The sequence below is a fragment of the Numenius arquata genome, chromosome 11 (assembly GCF_964106895.1).
Source record: "Numenius arquata chromosome 11, bNumArq3.hap1.1, whole genome shotgun sequence".
Lineage (NCBI taxonomy): Eukaryota > Metazoa > Chordata > Aves > Charadriiformes > Scolopacidae > Numenius > Numenius arquata.
The window spans coordinates 43,568,596-43,582,597 of NC_133586.1; the positions used below are offsets into that span (position 1 = coordinate 43,568,596).

General features: G+C 44.1%; 1 protein-coding gene across 2 annotated transcripts; it reads right to left on the reverse strand.

Moving 5' to 3' along the window:
- Window positions 1–1,347: 1,347 nt before the first annotated feature.
- Window positions 1,348–12,422, reverse strand: MEIKIN (meiotic kinetochore factor). 2 transcript variants are annotated; one of them, XM_074156366.1, is made up of 13 exons: window positions 12,251–12,422; window positions 10,134–10,221; window positions 9,828–9,906; window positions 8,489–8,549; window positions 7,692–7,835; window positions 7,145–7,255; window positions 6,866–6,905; window positions 5,576–5,631; window positions 4,709–4,803; window positions 4,208–4,384; window positions 3,765–3,842; window positions 3,023–3,146; window positions 1,348–1,579 (listed from the first exon to the last, which is right to left on the reverse strand). In XM_074156366.1, exons 1-13 carry the CDS (start codon window positions 12,420–12,422, stop codon window positions 1,533–1,535), a joined length of 1,272 nt encoding a protein of 423 aa, XP_074012467.1. In that variant the 3' UTR covers window positions 1,348–1,532. The 2 variants fall into 2 exon arrangements, with proteins under 2 accessions (XP_074012467.1, XP_074012466.1); XM_074156365.1 differs by having other exon boundaries at window positions 3,765–3,845.
- Between the last annotated feature and the right edge of the window lie 1,580 nt (window positions 12,423–14,002).

The following is a 14,002-nucleotide window of genomic DNA, read 5'->3' on the forward strand; positions in this document are numbered from 1 at the left end:
TCTCCCAGGGGCTCTAGATTCTTGCAAAATTAGCAGTGGCTTAATATTTGTAAGAACAAGGATATTGATAATTAGAAGCACACCCAAGAGGACTCCAAAGAGTTATTGGCAGAACTCATTCTACCAATGCTTAAAGGAAAAATAACTTAATCATTTCTCACCTTAAGCCATATAGTATGTTTATACAATACTTCTTCACAAGACTAATCTAGCAGCATTTATTTCCACTTCCTTCTACCCCAGAGCAATGGGAAAAGGCTCAGGGTCTGAACTTTCACAGGTATTTTCAAACGCAGTCAAACTAATTAGTGTTGTGGATTTTATACATCATCTTGACATGCTCTTTTCGGAAATACAGAGCTATTCTCCAGGGCGTGAATATTCTGGGTGATAATACTGAGAAACAAACTCAGACTTGAAGAGGTTTGGAAAACCATACTATCATTTTAAAGCATTGAAAAACTTCCTCTATGTCTACACAAGAGTCAGAGTGAGGGGGGGTTGTGGTGAGAACAGTCGGGATCCAAATTACTTTAAGCTGCAGTGAGTGCAGCTGGAGAAAAACTGCTCTTGTCAGTGTTTTCTGAGGCGTTCAGCACACTGAAGAACAACATTTATAGATTAACAATCCACATGCTGAACTGGAAGCATTGGGAATCTAACCTTCGTGCCACGGAGTGTGAGCAGTAACCTCAAAATCCACAATGCCAATTGCCAGCTCTTGAAACAGTTCAGTCATAAAAAGGGCTTTTTCCACTCTTTTATTCACGATGCACCTACTTCCTCTGCGCCAAGTCTGATGCCACTAGAAGCACCAGTGACTGAGACAGGTGATATTATAAACTAAGTGAGATGAAATGGGAAGAAGTCTGAGATGACAGCGGTTGGGCAGTGGATGTGCCTAGAATGCTGATAGTGCTGCTGGTAACAAGCTTCCAGTAGGGTGAAGATGACCTATATTCATGTTTAGAAATCAATTTACAGCAGAACATGGAGAGTCCTCCTGTACCTCCAGAGCTCTGCAGACTCAAGCACTCGGGCAGTTTAATGGTAGTGTACTATTGACTCCTGAGCCACCCAGAGTACCTGAACGCTTTATGTACCCCTTTCCAGGACACGCAGTTACCTTTATAACCAGTGTTAACACTTTTTAACTCAAGTACAGGTCACATCTTTAGATGCTAATGCTGCTAGGGAAATCTAGAATCTTGGCACAAGAGCCAAAAATAATTCTATTAACACAGTTTGGTCTGCTGTTCTTGAGTCACACTTTTTAAACATTTAAACAAACTGAAGAATCATCTTTATGAAGTCCTTACAGAAAAATGCCCAGCATAAGATCTAGTTGCTTGTACAAAATAATTTAATATTAAGTACTGGAATATTACTGCAAAGCATTAAGCGAAATTTCAAACAGTGTACATGCCAAAAAAAAAATACAACCGCTAATTGCTGGTGATTCTTTTTCACCTCCCTTCCGCAGTAGCAAGACAGTTATTTCTTCTGTAGAGTCCTGCTGAAATGTAGACGTCTCATCTTTGTTTACAGCAGGTCCAATTTTTGGTATTCGTAATAGTATCTGCGGGGGGAAAGAAAAGTGCTAAGTTAAATACTATCAGTGAAGTGGCACATTCAAGTGTAAGAGAAAGCTCACTGATCTGAGCAGCTGTGTAGATGTTCAATAGATGCTCTCATTCAATATCTACCTTATCATTTGTTTGGGGGGATCCGAATCTTGCAGGTCAAGAGAGCAATAGTTTTGAGTGTATGTGCACTCCTAAAGAAAAACAGCATCATCTGAAAGATTCCTTGAGCAGAGATGAAACCATAAAAAAACCCCCCACCACCACCACTTAAGGCAGTTTAATTCCTGATTTCCAGGCTCCTCTAGAAAAGCAGTAACAAGCCCAAACTTTTGTTCTGACACCACCACTCGCTGATTTCTGAGAACCACTTGCCGACCATGTGCAACCTCTGTCCTGTATTACCACAATTGTCTTGGGCACATGAATTAACCTCCTTGTTCTTTGATCTGTACAGGAGCCTCAGATGATTGTCATTAATACATACACACACTTAAAAGCACTTCCCTGCATTCTAGACGCTGTATTTAACTCAGCCTGTAATAAAGCAGGAGAGTATTTGGACCCAAGATACTACAATTCCATTGAAAAATCTGTGTATAATCAGTATTTTTGAAAGTTATTATGCTTATGCAGTATCTCTGCATTAATTTAATGCAGCATAAATGACAAATAAACTTGCAGACATTGTAAAGAACTACTTTAAACTTAGGAAGACATATGCCATCCAGTGGCACACTGAGAAACTTCAAGAGATGGGAAAGGGAGGGAATTTTACCTCTATGGTAGCAATGAGATTGTTGTTAAACAAAAAGGAGAACCATGTACAAAACTATCTAGGAAGTAAAGAAAGGAGCTTCCCCTGTGTTAAGGGTCTCAGGAGAAAAGAACGGAAAACTTTAGAGAGAAACTGACAACCTTTAAAGAAAAACAAACCCTATTACTTGAACTACTTTCAGCAGAGAAAAGATACTGGATGTTAAAGAGCTCAGTCTGAGCAAGATACAAAACACACCAATGGAAGCTCAAGTCTGATATATTCACTCTAGAAATAAGGCACAGGGTAATAATCTACTAATCAAGCTGGTTATGTTTTCTAGGCAGTCTCCATACCAGCAGCGGAGATCAAAGTTGAGTTTAGGAGTAACTTGAAGAGGTAGAGATATTCCCAGAGTTCCCTAGTAGCACCTTCTGGCCTTAATGATCTAACTTGTGAAACGGCTAGATTCTATTAATTCCTGCGCTACAGGAGCGGAAAAATTTAGTGCAGTCTCTTAGTGAAGTACTGTTACACAAGAACACTGTTAAGTCAGAAATTTGAAGTCGTCTTCGTCTTGTGATTTTCCCAAATATTCAGACTTTAAAAAAAACCCAACACCTTTAAACACTCAAATAGCCAGTTACCATCTGCACAGGGCACCAATTCTATATTCTATTACCTTCGGGCAGACCTTCAGGAAGGCGGAATGGTTGGGTGTTAACTGGAATTTGGCGAAGCCTGGGAGGCCTGTGGCACGGTGAAGTTCTAATGATGGAGCAGATTTTTGGTCTGCCACGCAGAGCCTGGAAAGATTAATGCCATTGCATTCACACAGCTAGAAGAATATTTCTTCAGTGAAAATAGTTTTCCCATAGGGCAATTAGAGATGACATACAGATTTCGAGGCATGTCATTAGAAAACATTTAAGACTACTTGTGTACACTTAATATGCTATCAGAAAGGGTGACAGAAAGCTCCAAAGCTTGAACATTCTCTTCAGCTGTCTGTAATACTGTAAGGCTTAAATATATAGTACTTTACACACTAGCATGCCAAAACTGGATTTAAAGAGTGCAATAAAATTATAACCTTAAAAATACTCTTTTCTTCACAGAATGATATGGGGTTGGAAGGGACCTCCGGAGATCACCTAGTCCAACTCCGCTGCCAAAGCAAGTCCACCCAGAGCTGGCTGCACAGGAACGTGTCCAGGCGGGTCTTGAATGTCTCCAGAGAAGGAGACTCCACCACCTCTCTGGGCAGCCTCTTCCAGGGCTCTGCCACCCTCAAAGTAAAGAAGTTCCTCCTCATGTTTAGATGGAACTTCTTACATTCAAGTTTGTGCCCATTTCCAGTGCCATGAAGAATGGTTTGTTTGGTTTTAATCATTAAAAAAAGAAGTATCAGGGTAGACACTCACATCTGGCTTTGCAGGCTGAGAATAACAAAGATTTTTTAGGGCTTTATTTTCCTCCATGATCAGCATGGTCGAACTCCTCTGCTAAACAGAAACAGAATTCAGTATCAGTTTCCAATTCTTTGCTGTTTATTATTAGTCCTGCAGTATTCCCCTAGTACACAGTACTATTTACAACAACCCCATTAAGAATTACTAATAGTTCTTAGGGTTTAATTACTGAATTCCTGTCATTCACTTTTTTTTGGTCTTACATTCTCCAAAATTAAGACAAAGAATCAGTTTACAGCAGCACAGAACACACACATTTCAGGATCCCTTCACAACCAGGAGATAAAGCCCTTCCTAGCACTTCCCATATTTAATTATAACTTTCATCATGATTGAAAACTCTCACTTCAATATTATACCTTTGCTAATCAGCGGGGTACGATGGGAATACTTACCACCACAGCAACTGTCCGTTGGGGTGGCAGTACTTCTGTCAACCCCCCTGATTTGGCCGAAGCATTTCCTGGGGCATCAAGCTGGCGGAATGACAATGAACCTTCTCCTAACATATCGGATTTTTTTCCTTTTTTCTTACACTTCAGCTTTTTGGGTTCAGCAGTTTGACTGTCGGGCTAAAGGGTGAAACAATTACATTTTGTGTTATAAAGTGAATCCCTGTAGTCTGGTAAGCACTAAGAAAGAGCCCCACTGTTATACTTGGGCTCTACACAACATATTCAGTACCACTGATACAGTCAGTTCGAAAACCAGTGAGATTAGGGGGCACCCATGACTGTTACTGGTACCCAGAGGGAGAGGCAAGCTACATCTCAAACTCTCTGCAGTCACCCCTTTCAGGGGAACTAGTACACTCCCAGGTGGACTCTTCCACCTATGCAAGGAAGGAGCAAGTTCATCTATGTTACAACCTGACTGATTTATTAAGGATCTTTCACCTTTCTTTCCGGTCCTAACGGTGAAGAAGAGCGCATACCAGTTTTTAGGTCTGGAGTTCTCTCTGTTGCAGCTGTAATTTTACAGACTTTTTTTCCTGTGATAAATTTCCAACAAATTAATTAACTTTGAGACAAATACCACAGCTACTTTCCAACCCATGTCTTAACAGGACCGTTTTCAAAGAGGGATCATTCTAAAGCCACCCATGTAAACATGCTTCCTCCCTTCAATATAATCCTCACCTCCCTCTCACCACAAACAGGGCTACTTTACACCTCTCCCTTTTCTTGAGAAAACAAGGTTGCTTATTAATCTTATGTTCACCTGGCTATTTACTGCCAGACACATGTACTGTGAGAGCAAAGGAATTTCATCACCGCAGCAGTCTTTGCCAGTGGCAACTTCTATCGCTATTGCAGTCCAAATTAAGCAGGGGAAAATGATGTGGTACCTGGGCCATAGCCAGAATTGCATCACAGTTCAGAACTGTAGTTACATGAGGGACTCCTAATAATATCTGTGAAGTTCAAGTAAGGAGCATGACACACAGATCTGTTCCTGGGTAAATTAAATAGTAAGTGCTAATTTTCACTGGGCATCACAGGTGATTAAACAGAAAAATGCAAGGTTTGGGGTTTTGGGGTTTTTTTTTATTCTTCTTCTAACACATTAATTAGAACCAAGTCTTATTTACAGGGAAGATTTTCAATTCACACTTTCCCTTCTAGACACAATTGGGCTTAGCCAGTGCCAGAGGGACAAACGACCCAGAGAAAGCCTGGTTCTGACATTTTGCCATCATTTAAGTTCGGATAGAATATTCTATTGTCTTACAGCTCGTACAACTGCTTCAGGTCATGTTTTACCTGCCAGAGTATTTGAAACACTTAATGCTGAAGAACTGCAATCTGATGGTCTCTTTCTAGGAGAGGAGGAAAATAAAAAGTAAACAGCTATTCTGAATGAATGTTAATCACTCAAAAAACCCAACAATATATTAAGGAAATCATAGGAAAACGTAGACTGAGTGAAAAGCTTATTTTTATAAATATTGTTACTGGGTCATTTCATCACACTCTACAGTAATTTGACAGATTATCATCAGGTCACACAGCTTATTCTGAAGATACTTGCAATTTAAGACCCACAGAAGACATTCACTGAAGTATTAAGCACTGAAGCATACTAGGACAGAATGTATTTAAGGAGGATGCAGGGGAAATTGGGTTCACAAGAAAATTCAGATTGTGTAGAGATCTGTAACACTGTAAGATCAGTATAAACATGTTATGAATGGAGATGGCTGCATCTAGAACTGGAAACAGCAGCACAAGGGTTAAAAGAAATGATACTGTTCCTAGAAAAACACTCCTGCTACTCGGATTTTTAGGTCAGGACCTGAAGGCGGCACTGTGATAAGGCCAAGTATAGAAGACTCTTCATTGTGATAAAACCACACCAGAGATGACTTGTCAACAGAAAACCTGGCATCCTAACAACAGCAGAGTGGCAACTGGGTTTCAGCGTATCACAGATGCCATTCTGCTTCCTGGGAGACGTATTCCAAATAAGAAAAAAACCTGACAACGGGCAGAAACTCAGCCCAAGGTCTACGAAGGCTGAAGCCAGCAAGAGTCTGAAGCAAAGGAGTGCCCTGTGTAAGCTCCTGATTCCTAAAGAATATAAAAGATCTGTCCCCAACCTAATTTTTTCCTGGGCAAGCACAGAACACCAGACTTAGTGAGGACTCGACAACAGGTACCATTCATACCCCATACTGTACAGGCAATCCTGGCCTGACCACCCAGGCACACACATCTCACTACCTGTGACTGAATGAAATCTGACAGAATAAGCACAATTGGATAAAAGCAACTCATTTAGTTATTTTGTAAATAAATGTCAATTTCCATAAGATCCTTCACTGAGGTTTCTGACATTGATTTCCCTACAGGCACAAGACCAAAACGAAAGTCTTTAAGGCAAACTCTTACCTGACTTCATGACCCAATTTCAAAGTTAGTGAGGACACATGTGGCTGAAACTCAACAGAAGCATTTGCAGGATCAGAGGTTTCAGGCCTTTCTTTTAAATACCATTCAAAAGAGAAAAACCTGAACGTTTAGGTGCATCAGAGACTCTGCTTTGCAGATTACCTTCTAATGTTTTGGTCTTGAAAAGCATCCACTACAGGTTCTAAAAAACATAAAAGCCAAACTTTAAAAGAAAAAGCTAAACAGACCAGACAATGTTTTAGTGCATGCTAAATTATAAGTAAAACATTAAAAGCAGGCACAGATCACTAACAGAGAGCTGGTCCCCGTTACACAGCCATGCCTCAAATGACATGATCATTACATATTTCATACGGGTTCCTTGCACTAGAGTGAAATTTCTTCATATATATATTCTTAAGTATTGTAGAAAAGAATTACCTAATATTGCTGAAAGATTTGAGATCTGTGGTATCTTATCTATGGCCATTGCTTTGCTGGAGTCCAGGAGAGTTGAGTTCTTGTTCTCAGGGTAAAAATTACTTCTTTCTTCTATATAAAAGATATAAGTACAAGCTTCTTATGCTGAAGTTCATTGAGTTATTAAAATTGTGACCAAACTGAAAGCAATCACATTTGCAAGACAGGAACTTTAAATCAAAGTGAAAGCACTGCCTTGGCTCAAACAGCCACAGAGAAGTTTGGGAGGAATTTGACTCAAAGCGGACTTATTCGTCATCCCCAATAAACAGCTTGTGTCAACAGCAAATACTTTAAGTTTACAGTATGATTCAGATTACACCAGGACCAGATTCACACTGGATTGAAGGACCAGATATATAGATAGATCCCATGGTAAGCACCAGTTGACTTATAGCAAAGATCTGACCTAGTGAGTTACACCAAGAGAGACCACTCGTCTTTCTATTGTAGATAGTTCCCCCTCATTTCCTTCATTAAATAAAGCTCAAAAACCCAGAAGCCTCACCTGAACCATCATCTCTGAATGTCTCAGGGGATGAGCCACTGTTCAGGCTGATACTAGCACCTGTGTTATAATCTGCAGTTGAGTCTACATCTAAACACTCTAGGAGAAAGGTTGAAACACCTGTAGGAAGAGTCATTCCTGTACCTAGAGAAAGGGACAAAAAAAGCAGCTACCAAAAAAAAAATCCAAAAATGCATCATTTTCCACAAACCTTCAGGATTTCCTTATCTAAGTTTCATTTAAACATTGTCAAGTCAGTATCTTAATCATAATACAGTTAAAGAAACAAATAAACAAAGGGCCATAAGCTAACAGGAGACACCTTACTTGCCCAAGGCTCACTAGAAACACCTGAAGAATTTAGCCTCTGATAAGGTAATTCTTAGGCAGGTTTGTTTTCAGAAGGACAAACTATTTAGGCACAAGCTTTTAAAAATGCAGGTTTAAGTAAACTGAACAACTCATGCCAACAACTAGTTCTGTCAGAGATAAAACCAAGCTCCTGTGGTTTTCAACAGGCTGGGCTCAAGACTTGTCTCGGGTCTCGCAGGGCTCCCCTCCTGTGCTGCCTTCAATCAGTCCATGTGAACAAGCCACATGCTAGAACAAGAGGCAGAAATCCAGCCAGTCATCTCAAAACCTTTACTTTCTAATATCACGCAGTCAGAATCAGTACAAGAACAGCACACCAGTGCTTTTATAGAAACATAATTAAAATCCCATCATGAATTTTACTATTAGTTTTATACAGCTAAAGAAGTATATTTAATAATATGATGCATTGCCATTATACTCACTTGAAGTCACTTCATCATTTTTCAAACTTTCTTTACTTTCAAAGTTGATTATCAGGGATTCCTAAAATTAAATGACCAAGACAAACAACCTGAGAAAACTGGATGTAGACAAAAAAATGCAATTAAATGTATTCCTACATCAGTAGATGCTCAGAAACTTACTGTCTGGTACTTCACCACTTAAACTTGCTATTCACAGTGTAATTTGTACCACTGCAATTTTTATGCACCATTAACACGTCTGCAATCTGACTTACAGTTCTAAAATTTACAATGAATAGCCAGTAATTTGATCCTACGATCTTTGGTGGATGAGACTTCCAGTGAAGGCATACTGACATCAGCTGAAGTTACACATAAGACAGCAGTAGAATAATGAATTTCCCCCTTTTTTTTTTTTGAGGGCCACTCACTTTCAGACTCCTAGACCATTTCTATAAATACAAGCAACTACCTTGTGTGCGTAGTATATTTTACAAAACTAAGCATTTGCGGGAAATGTAAATAATTGGTGGACTCTGAATAAAAGCTAACGTTTTAAAGAAAAATAGTTTTACACCAATATCACTTGAGCCCTTCACTGTAGCAGATTTTAGCTCTATTTTCTTGCCGCTGCAGTATTCACTGTCCACTCTGCTCAGTCATCTCCATACACTTTGTTCCGGTGTTACTAATGTGAGGAAGGGCACAACAGTGACTTGCAATTCTCTGGAATCACACTCTAATGAGGTATCTTCCACACAACACAATTGCTACAGCCTTTCCTCATAAAGGATAATTAGTATTGATGTTTTCCCATGCTACCAATAGCTCCAACAGCTTTTATTCTGGCCAAAGACACAAGAAAACCTTGCCAAAATACAGGACTAAGTTCAGCCTGAAAAACTGTCTGCACACACACATAACTCACAGCAAATTCCACTTAGACTCATAGAATTGTCTGGGTTGGAAGGTACCTTTAAGATCATCTAGTCCAACCGCCAACCTAACTGATAAAACCATCACTAAACCATGTCTCTAAGCACTATGTCAACCTGTCTTTTAAATACCCCCAGGGATGGTGCCTCAACCACTTCCCTGGGCAGCCCATTTCCGTGTAAAAATTTTTCCTGATATCCAATCTGAACTTCCCCTGGCGCAACTTGAGGCTGTTTCTTCTTGTCCCATCGCCTGTGACTTGGGAGAAGAGACCAACCCCCCCTGGCTACACCCTCCTTTCAGGGAGTTGGAGAGAGAAATTAAGAAAAAGATTGATTAAGAAAAAGAATTTAACACGTCACATTTCTGACTTATCCTCCATAAGTTACTAGCAGATAGAAGAGAAAGACAGCATTCTCACCTTCAGGGGTACAGTGCTTTCTTCTATTTTCTCTTCATTTTTTTCCAAGTCTGTTGTCTCTTTGACATTCACTTGATTGCTGCAGGTGAAGAACAGAGCTAAGCCCAATACACAGAGCTACACTGTTCTAGAGGAAGGCAACAAAACCTACAAAGTGTCTTGATTAGGTGCCAACAAGTAACCTGGCAAACATCAGTTTACTGATAATTCAGACTACCTATCTCCAAGGGACTTCTCATGCAGGCAAAACAATATAAATTACTAGTTAGTTCTAATAATGGTGTATTAGAATGCGTTCTAACAGACCTTTGGTTGCATGAATGGCTCACTTTGGTGACTTCAAGATTTTCTTTAATTTTTGGTAGGGTTTTCAAACTGGACTTTCCCTTCCGACCTAGAGAAGAATAAGTATTTAGTTCAGAAATTTTAGTTTTAGTATTAGAATTTAGATGATTTCAAATAGGGCACCTTTAGCTGTTCCTGCTCTTCCATGCCCATAACAATTTTTGACCCTATTATCACAAATATTGTAAAGTCTGAATTTGTTTTCTTTTTATCCAAGTTTTTTCATCAGTATATCAACAAAACTAAAACACACCAACACACTTCAAGAAATACTTCAGGAGTTTTAGACACCTGTTGATTAAAAGGAAAAAAACCACCTTGGAGGTGACCTTTACCATACCAAGGTACAAAGTAGCTGGAGCCTAAAGCAGTTTTAAACAGGGTTTATCAGCAATATCAGACGCATTTCTGCATAAACTGATCCTCACTGTATATAATCCCAGAGGCCATGATGATACAATTACTTGGGAACCAGCAAATTTGAGAGACATGTTTTCTTATCCTAAAACCGATTTTGTAAGTTGTTTAGCTTTGTTTTTTATTTTCAGCAGCCGGGAGACAGAAACAGCCAGGCTTTCTAGTGTTACACTTATGACAGGAAGTTAAAAGAGCATCCATCCCCACACTAAGAAATGGGCCTGAAGTACTGCATCCCCCAGCACTGCACAGAGCCCTTTCACTGAAACTCCCTGGGGGTTGAGGATAGGACAATGTATGAGCAGGACTCATCCCTTTCCCTCTTTCTTCCACATATATGTATGTATGAAAAGCAAACAGACCTCAAGGGTGTTAGTTGCACCCAGTCAGGTACGCAAAAGCACTAAGCACCTACGAGAGCATGAGCCAGCAGGCCAGGATCAAGACAGAAAATAATGTTAATTGGACCCCGTAACAGTAATTTAAAGTTTTACCTTTAAATTATCAATATCAATGTGGGACCAAGACATCCCACACTGGTCTTTCCTATTTGCTTCAGCAAGTTACCACATTACTCTTAGGCTTTACTTGAATCCCACATCCTCCCCTTAACCCAGGTTTTTTCCTTTAAGGTCTCCCAATTCCTAACTTGAGGTCCGCTAAGTCACATTCAACAAAGAGGCTGTTCCTTTTGAGGAACAGCTTTAAGTACTTTTTTTTAAGTATCCTATTAAAGGTGGGGAAGGGTTTTGTCGTGCCATTCCTGAAGGAAATTATTAGATGGTGGGGAAAAAAAGGTACCTTACAAAAGGAAAAAACGTTTTTATCACTAAAAACAGAGGAAATTGGCCTGTCTCCCAATCAGCAACCTGCCTTCTCCATGCTGTAAGGGACAGGGGTAACAAGAAGCTGCCCCCCAGGCTCGCACAGGCCAGCTTGGCTGGACCCAAACCCAACGCTACACAGCTGGGAGGGAAGGCAGACACCACACAACATTTAGCAGATCACTGTTGATAAGATCCTTCATAGATTCATAGATTGGTGCAGGCCAGAAGGGACCTCCAAAGGTCATCTAGTCCGACCTCCCCGCAGTCAGCAGGGACACCCCCAACTAGACCAGGTTGCCCAGGGCCTCGTCGAGCTTCACCTTGACTATCTCAAGGGAAGGGGCCTCAACCACCTCCCTGGGCAACCTGTTCCAGTGTTCCACCACCCTCATGGTAAAGAATTTTTTCCTAATATCCAATCTAAATCTCCCCTTCTCCAACTTAAAACCATTGCCCCTCGTCCTGTCGCTGCAGGCCTTTGTAAACAGACCCTCCCCAGCCTTCCTGTAGGCCCCCCTGAGGTACTGGAAGGCCGCTATGAGGTCTCCCCGGAGCCTCCTTTTCTCCAAGCTTCCTCGGAGGATGCCTTAACCTTACCGGCATCCTCACCCGCTCTTCGAACTGCCAAAAAACCCGTGAGAACTGGACAAAGCACAGCACAGGACACTGTCACCCCAGACCCCCCACCCCGCCAGCCTTCACCCCTTGCCCAGGCCCAGTCGCCGCCCCGACGGTGCGGCCCGTCCTGCCCGGCCCCCGCCGCCCTTCACCCGGGCTCCGCGGGGCTGAGAGAAGGCAGGCAGCAGGAGGAAGGGAAGAAGGGAGAGCGCTTACAGCCGGGCTCCGGCCGCCGGGGGCTCACGCTCCCGAAGAGGCGCCGCCGGCAGGACTGGGAGGCGCCGGCCTTAGCCGGGAGAGGGGCCGCCCCGGGCAGCGGGGACGGACACCGCCTCTTCCGCGGTGCCTTTCCGCCGCGGGAAGCGCTCGGCCAGCGGGGCCGCTCCATGGCGGCCCGGGTCCCCTCAGCAGCGACCGAGGGATGAGTGGGGAGGACAACAACCGTCCCCTCAGGAGGCGTCCGCCCGCCCTTATCTCGCCCCAACCGCGCCCCCCCGCCCCCGACTCCAGCACGCATGCGCGGCGCGGCGCCACCAACGGCCACCAGCAGGGGGCGCCCCCGTCCCGCGGCAGCGCTGAGGCGGGGTTGGGGGGGGCGCAGCGGGCGGTCCGTGATGGCGCCCGCTTAGGGAGGTAGATGCGTCCTCGCCGGACGCCGCCGGGCCTGGGGGGTAGCGGGGAAGTGTCCCGACGACAGGCAGCTCCCTGAGGGAACTCAGCGCAGCGGTGGAGGTGGAGGAAGGGGGAAGAGGTGCTTCATCAGCAGGCGTCCAGCCTGAGGAGTTTTATGCTGAACGGGTGGAAATTAATCACAGAATGGTTTGGGTAGAAAGGGTCCTTAAAGCCCCCCCAGTGCCACCCCCCGCCCTGGGCAGGGACACCTCCCACCAGACCAGGTTGCTCCAAGCCCCCTCCAACCTGGCCTTGAACCCCTCCAGGGATGGGGCAGCCACAGCTTCTCTGGGCAACCTGGGCCAGGCTCTCACCACCCTCACACCAAAGAAGTTCTTCCCCACATCTCATCTCAATCTCCCCTCTTTTGGTTTAAAACCTTTCCTCCTTGTCCTGTGGCTCCCCTCCCTGATCCAGAGTCCCTCCCCAGCTTTCCTGGAGCCCCTTGAGGGACTGGAAGTGGCTCGAAGGTCTCCCCGGAGCCTTCTCTTCTCCAGGCTGAACCCCCCAACTCTCTCAGCCTGTCCTCACAGCAGAGGGGCTCCAGCCCTCCCAGCATCTCCGTGGCCTCCTCTGGCCCCGCTCCAACAGCTCCGTGTCCTTCTGCTGTTGGTGGCCCCAGAGCTGGAGGCAGCACTGGGGGGGGGTGTCTCCCCAGAGCGGAGCAGAGGGGCAGAATCCCCCCCCCTCGCCCTGCTGGCCACGCTGCTGGGGGTGCAGCCCAGGACGTGGCGGGGGGGGTTCTGGGCTGCCAGAGCATGTTGGCTGTTCATGTTGAGCTTCTCATCCACCAACACCCCCAAGTCCTCTCGGCAGGGCTGCTCTCCATCCCTCCATCCCTCCATCCCCAGCCTGTGCTGATACCGGGGATTGCCCCAACCCAGGTGCAGGACCCTGCACTTGCCCTTGTTGAACCTCACAAGGTTGTCACAGGCTCACCTCTCCAGCTTGTCCAGGTCTCTCTGGATGGTATCCCGTTCCTCAGGTGTGTCACCATGCCACCCAGCTTGGTGTCATCGGCAAACTTGCCAAGAGAGAAAGGGAGAGTGAAACTTGAGAGAAACGGAGAGTGAGGGGACAAGGCGGGCACAAGCCCTGGAGTGACATGGCCACCGGGCCAAGGGCAAAGAAACCTGGAAGATGATGGCAGGTGGCATCAGGGATGGCTCTTTCCCTTGAACCAAACCCCAGCCACCAGTTCCTGATGCAAAATTAAAGTGTATCTTGAACAACCCTGCCTGGTCCCAGTCCCGTTGCCCTGCTGCTGGCCCCCGCAGGGGCTGTACCCCATGCTGC

Excerpts from the sequence above, each read along its gene's own strand:
- MEIKIN (XM_074156365.1), bottom strand. The coding sequence starts at position 12,422 with ATGGAGCGGCCCCGCTGGCCGAGCGCTTCCCGCGGCGGAAAGGCACCG. Across the intron at positions 9,907-10,133 it reads AGCCATTCATGCAACCAAAG|CAATCAAGTGAATGTCAAAG; the intron begins GTCTGTTAGAAC and ends CTTCACCTGCAG. Across the intron at positions 6,906-7,144 it reads AAATCTTTCAGCAATATTAG|AACCTGTAGTGGATGCTTTT; the intron begins GTAATTCTTTTC and ends TATGTTTTTTAG.